This window comes from Manacus vitellinus, unplaced genomic scaffold, assembly GCF_001715985.3.
Source record: "Manacus vitellinus isolate BGI_N305 unplaced genomic scaffold, ASM171598v3 scaffold_10_pilon, whole genome shotgun sequence".
Lineage (NCBI taxonomy): Eukaryota > Metazoa > Chordata > Aves > Passeriformes > Pipridae > Manacus > Manacus vitellinus.
The window spans coordinates 8624874-8628901 of NW_021938838.1; the positions used below are offsets into that span (position 1 = coordinate 8624874).

Consider the following 4028-nt stretch of genomic DNA (forward strand, 5'->3'; position numbering starts at 1 on the left):
CTGGGTGCCTGTGTGAGCAGAGCTGCCCCCTCACAGGTGCCATCATGATGGAGAAGCCCAACGTGCGGTGGAGTGACGTGGCCGGACTGGAGGGAGCCAAGGAAGCCCTGAAGGAGGCTGTGATCCTGCCCATCAAGTTCCCACACCTGTTCACAGGTGAGGCTGTGGCAGTGGGGAGGGGCCACGCAGGACCTGACACCCCCCCCCAGGTGATCCCAGTGTGGATCCAGGTGCGGGGATGGGGTGTCCTGAGGCCAGGCTCTGCTGCAGGGAAGCGCACGCCCTGGCGCGGGATCCTCCTCTTTGGGCCGCCCGGCACTGGCAAGTCCTACCTGGCCAAGGCTGTGGCCACCGAGGCCAACAACTCCACCTTCTTCTCCGTGTCATCCTCTGACCTGATGTCTAAGTGGCTGGGGGAGAGCGAGAAGTAAGTTGGCAGCAGGGACGTGGGGCTGAGGCTGGCTCCAGGCTGGTCTGGGCTGGGGCAGGAACCATCAGCATCAGTGAACCCCAGTAACAGGGCTGTTTAAGAAGTTTTGGGAGCTGGTTCCTCCAGAGGCAAACTCCGAACAAAGCAGTCCTATTTGAGGGGTCTCTATCCCCTCACAGCCTGTGCCCCCCATCTTCACACACCTCTCAGTCCAACAGCGATTTGTGGGCTGGGGTCTTCTAAGACATCATTGGACTCTTTCTCCATTCTCATCCTCTAGCTTGGGGCAGTCTTGGGGCCCTCCAGGGTCTCAGCCATATCTGAAAGTTTCCCATCTGTCTGTTTCCTCCCCTGCTCAGCCATCTATGTACAGTTCACCTACACTAAACATTGGGCAGGGGCCACCCCTGCCAAGCCGTGACCAAGTTACAATTAAACTTTGCTCTACACAATTAATTTCTAATATCCTATATTTATACTTACTTTTAATCCTGAGCAGATTCCCAGGGGAGAGCAGAGCCCCTTGAGGGGCTGTGCCTCACTGCCAGTGCAGGGTTTTTGGGGCAGGAGGAACATGGGGCTCCTCACCCTGGGGCTGCCATGGGTGCTGGACGCTGGGGAGGGTTCCTGAGTGGGGACCCATCCCCTGCTTTGTTCCCAGGCTGGTGAAGAACCTGTTTGAGCTGGCAAGGCAGCACAAGCCCTCTATCATCTTCATCGATGAGGTGGACTCGCTGTGTGGCTCCCGCAACGAGAACGAGAGCGAGGCAGCCCGGCGCATCAAGACCGAGTTCTTGGTGCAGATGCAGGGTGGGTGGAGTCCCGGGATGGGGGTCCTGGGAGGGTGGTGGGGGTAGCAAGATGGGGCTACTAGAAGCTGGGGATTCAGAGAACCCTTGGGGATTAGTCTGAGTCATCTGCCTGCAGGTGTGGGGAACAGCAGCGACGGGATCCTGGTGCTGGGTGCCACCAACATCCCCTGGGTGCTGGACTCAGCCATCAGGAGAAGGTGAGGAGGACATGCAGCTCCCAGCCCCCAAGCTCCTGGCAGGGCTGGCATGGGCTCACAGTGGGGCTCACAACCCCCCCCCCCCCAGGTTTGAGAAGCGAATCTACATCCCACTGCCCGAGGAGGCAGCGCGGGCCCAGATGTTCCGGCTGCACCTGGGCAACACCCCGCACTCCCTGAAGGACGCCGACATCCTGGAGCTCGCCCGCAAGACCGATGGCTACTCGGGGGCCGACATCAGCATCATCGTGCGGGACGCCCTCATGCAGCCCGTGCGCAAGGTGCAGTCGGCCACGCACTTCAAGAAGGTGAACAGGGCTGCTCTGCTCCGGGGGGGTCCCCAGGGTGGGGTGGGCCCCGCGGCTGCTGTCCTGCCCTGAGCACTGTCACAACTGCCTGTGGCTCTGTGCAGGTCCGCGGCCCCTCCCGCACCACCCCCGGCGTCATCGTGGATGATCTCCTGACGCCGTGCTCGCCCGGTGACCCTGGGGCCACCGAGATGACCTGGATGGAGGTGCCCAGTGACAAGCTGATGGAGCCCATTGTCTGCATGGTGAGTGTCAGCTCTGGGATGCAGGGCTGGGCACCTGCCCAGCCTGGCACAACAGTGCTGTAGCTCAGGCCCAACCAGTTCCCTGTTCCTCCTCCAGGACAAGGGCTAGGCAGTGCTGTGGCTTCTGGCAGTGGGCACAGCCCCCCAGTCTACCCCCTTGTGGTGCTGAGCTCCCCAAGGAGAGCTGGGTACCAGGAAAGGGCCTTGGGTCCTCCAGGCAGCTCCCACCCGCAGAGCCAGTGCTGCTGCCATGAGGCAAAGGTGCCAGCGTGGGCAGAGCTGCCCCACTGCCATGGCGGGGGAGTCCCTACCCGTGCCCCTGGTCTGACCTGTGTGCCCCCCTACCTGTGTTGCAGTCGGACATGCTGCGCTCACTGGCCACCACCCGCCCCACTGTCAATGCCGAGGATCTCCTCAAGGTGAAGAAATTCACAGAGGACTTTGGACAGGAAGGTTGAGGGGGGCATGGGGGGGTGTGGGGTTGGGGCGGCCATGGGTCCTGCTCTGCCCCCCCTCCCCGGGCGTGCCAAACCGACTCATCTTCGCTCACTCCCTCCCATCGCACTGCAGCACCCAGCGGGCGCAGGGACACAGCCCGGGGGGCTCACACTACGGGGTGGGGGTCTGAGCATGGCCTGGGCAGCTGGGTGCCCCTCTGGCTGCGCTCTACTCTTCTTCTTGCTCTTTTTTATTTTTTAAATTAATGCTGCTTTGGGTTTCGTCTCGTTTATATGAAAATAAAAACAATCCAAAAGCTTCAGCCAGCACCCAGATGCTCCCCAAGGCTCTGCCCACACTAGGGTCCCAGCCCAGCCCCCCACCCCCAAAATGCACTGCCCCAGGGCCAAGGTCTCTGCCTGTCCCCAGGGGTGTGTGGGGCTCCCCATGCTCCAGCCATCCTAGACAGGGATTTGTGCCTACAGCAGGGGCTGTTTGGAGCAGCCCACCAGCCAATAACACCGAGCCAGCCACCCATGTCCCCAAGGGCTCCCCTCAGCCCCACTGACCCCCTAGCCCCACCCATGCTGTGCCCATGTGCCCCAAAGAAGCCCCAGAGGGAGAGATTCCCTCACCTTTCCCCAGCACGGCCATGGCAGCAGGCTGTTCCTAGACCCATGAAGTGATTTCCAGTGCCCAGGGGAGCATGGGCTGGACCCCCCAGTTGCCCCCCACCATGAGCCTAGGGTGCTGGTGGGCAGGAAGGGCCAGAGCCACACTGAGGCCACAGGTCTGTATTGGCTGCAATAAACCTGAGTGGGAGCCCCTGGTCTGTGGCTCCGTGCTGTTTCTTTCTCCAGGGTTAGAGAGGGCCCACTGCACAGAGGGGCCTCGGGCACACAGGGGGCAGCTGGGGGTGGGCACAGTAGGGTCAGTCCATGAGTTCCATCCAGCCCACGTTGGTGAAGGTGCGGGGGTCCATGCGGTCAATGTAGAGGATCCCGTCCAGGTGGTCCATCTCGTGCTGTATGATGCGGGCAGCCCAGCCCATGGCCTCCCAGCTCACCGGCACCCCGAGCTCGTCCACACCTGCTGCCAGGGGAACTTGTTGGGGAGCTGGAGGGACTGGGGGGGGTGTGATTGGGGGGCCAAAAAGGGGAACTCGTGTGAGAGTAGGGGACTTGTGTGAAATTGGAGGGACCCATGAGAGAATGGGGAGATTGTGTGGGAATGGGGGGACCATGTGAGAGTGGGGTATATCCCCAAGGGGGATCCATGGAACAAAGGGGGACCCGTGAGAGTGTGGGGGGACATGTGACAGAATGGGGGCCTGTGGTGGGTGGAAGTGGCAGATGCGGGGTCCCACCCGGGACAGGGCAGGGCAGTACCCCGGTGCAGGGAGGGTCGGTCCGTACCGGAGACGTGGACGGCCCAGTGCCGCGGGACGTAGGCGGAGAAGCCGTGGATGCTGGCGCAGCCCTCGGGGGCGGTGACGAGGCGGGTGTCGAGGACACGGAGCGCGGGGTTGACGAGCAGGCGGAGCGGGAAGGGCTCGATGCGGTGTGCGCGGCGCAGCGCCGCCGGGTACTGCGCGCAGC

The 4028-nt window shown here is 62.5% G+C and overlaps 2 protein-coding genes across 2 annotated transcripts in view; one reads left to right on the forward strand and one right to left on the reverse strand.

Moving 5' to 3' along the window:
- VPS4A (vacuolar protein sorting 4 homolog A) overlaps window positions 1-2759 on the forward strand; it is a 4970-nt gene extending 2211 nt beyond the window's left edge. Inside the window, exons 2-8 of the mRNA XM_029965544.1 lie at window positions 37-156; window positions 271-427; window positions 1092-1240; window positions 1358-1439; window positions 1528-1747; window positions 1852-1992; window positions 2349-2759. Coding sequence (XP_029821404.1) covers window positions 37-156; window positions 271-427; window positions 1092-1240; window positions 1358-1439; window positions 1528-1747; window positions 1852-1992; window positions 2349-2450 — 971 coding nt within the window. The 3' untranslated portion in view covers window positions 2451-2759. The remainder of the gene's footprint in view (window positions 1-36; window positions 157-270; window positions 428-1091; window positions 1241-1357; window positions 1440-1527; window positions 1748-1851; window positions 1993-2348) is intronic.
- A 450-nt stretch (window positions 2760-3209) lies between these two features.
- Window positions 3210-4028, reverse strand: part of LOC115308068 (conserved oligomeric Golgi complex subunit 8-like) — a 2450-nt gene continuing 1631 nt past the window's right edge. Inside the window, exons 4-5 of the mRNA XM_029965545.1 lie at window positions 3846-4017; window positions 3210-3519 (exon numbers count right to left, since the gene is read on the reverse strand). Coding sequence (XP_029821405.1) covers window positions 3362-3519; window positions 3846-4017 — 330 coding nt within the window. The 3' untranslated portion in view covers window positions 3210-3361. The remainder of the gene's footprint in view (window positions 3520-3845; window positions 4018-4028) is intronic.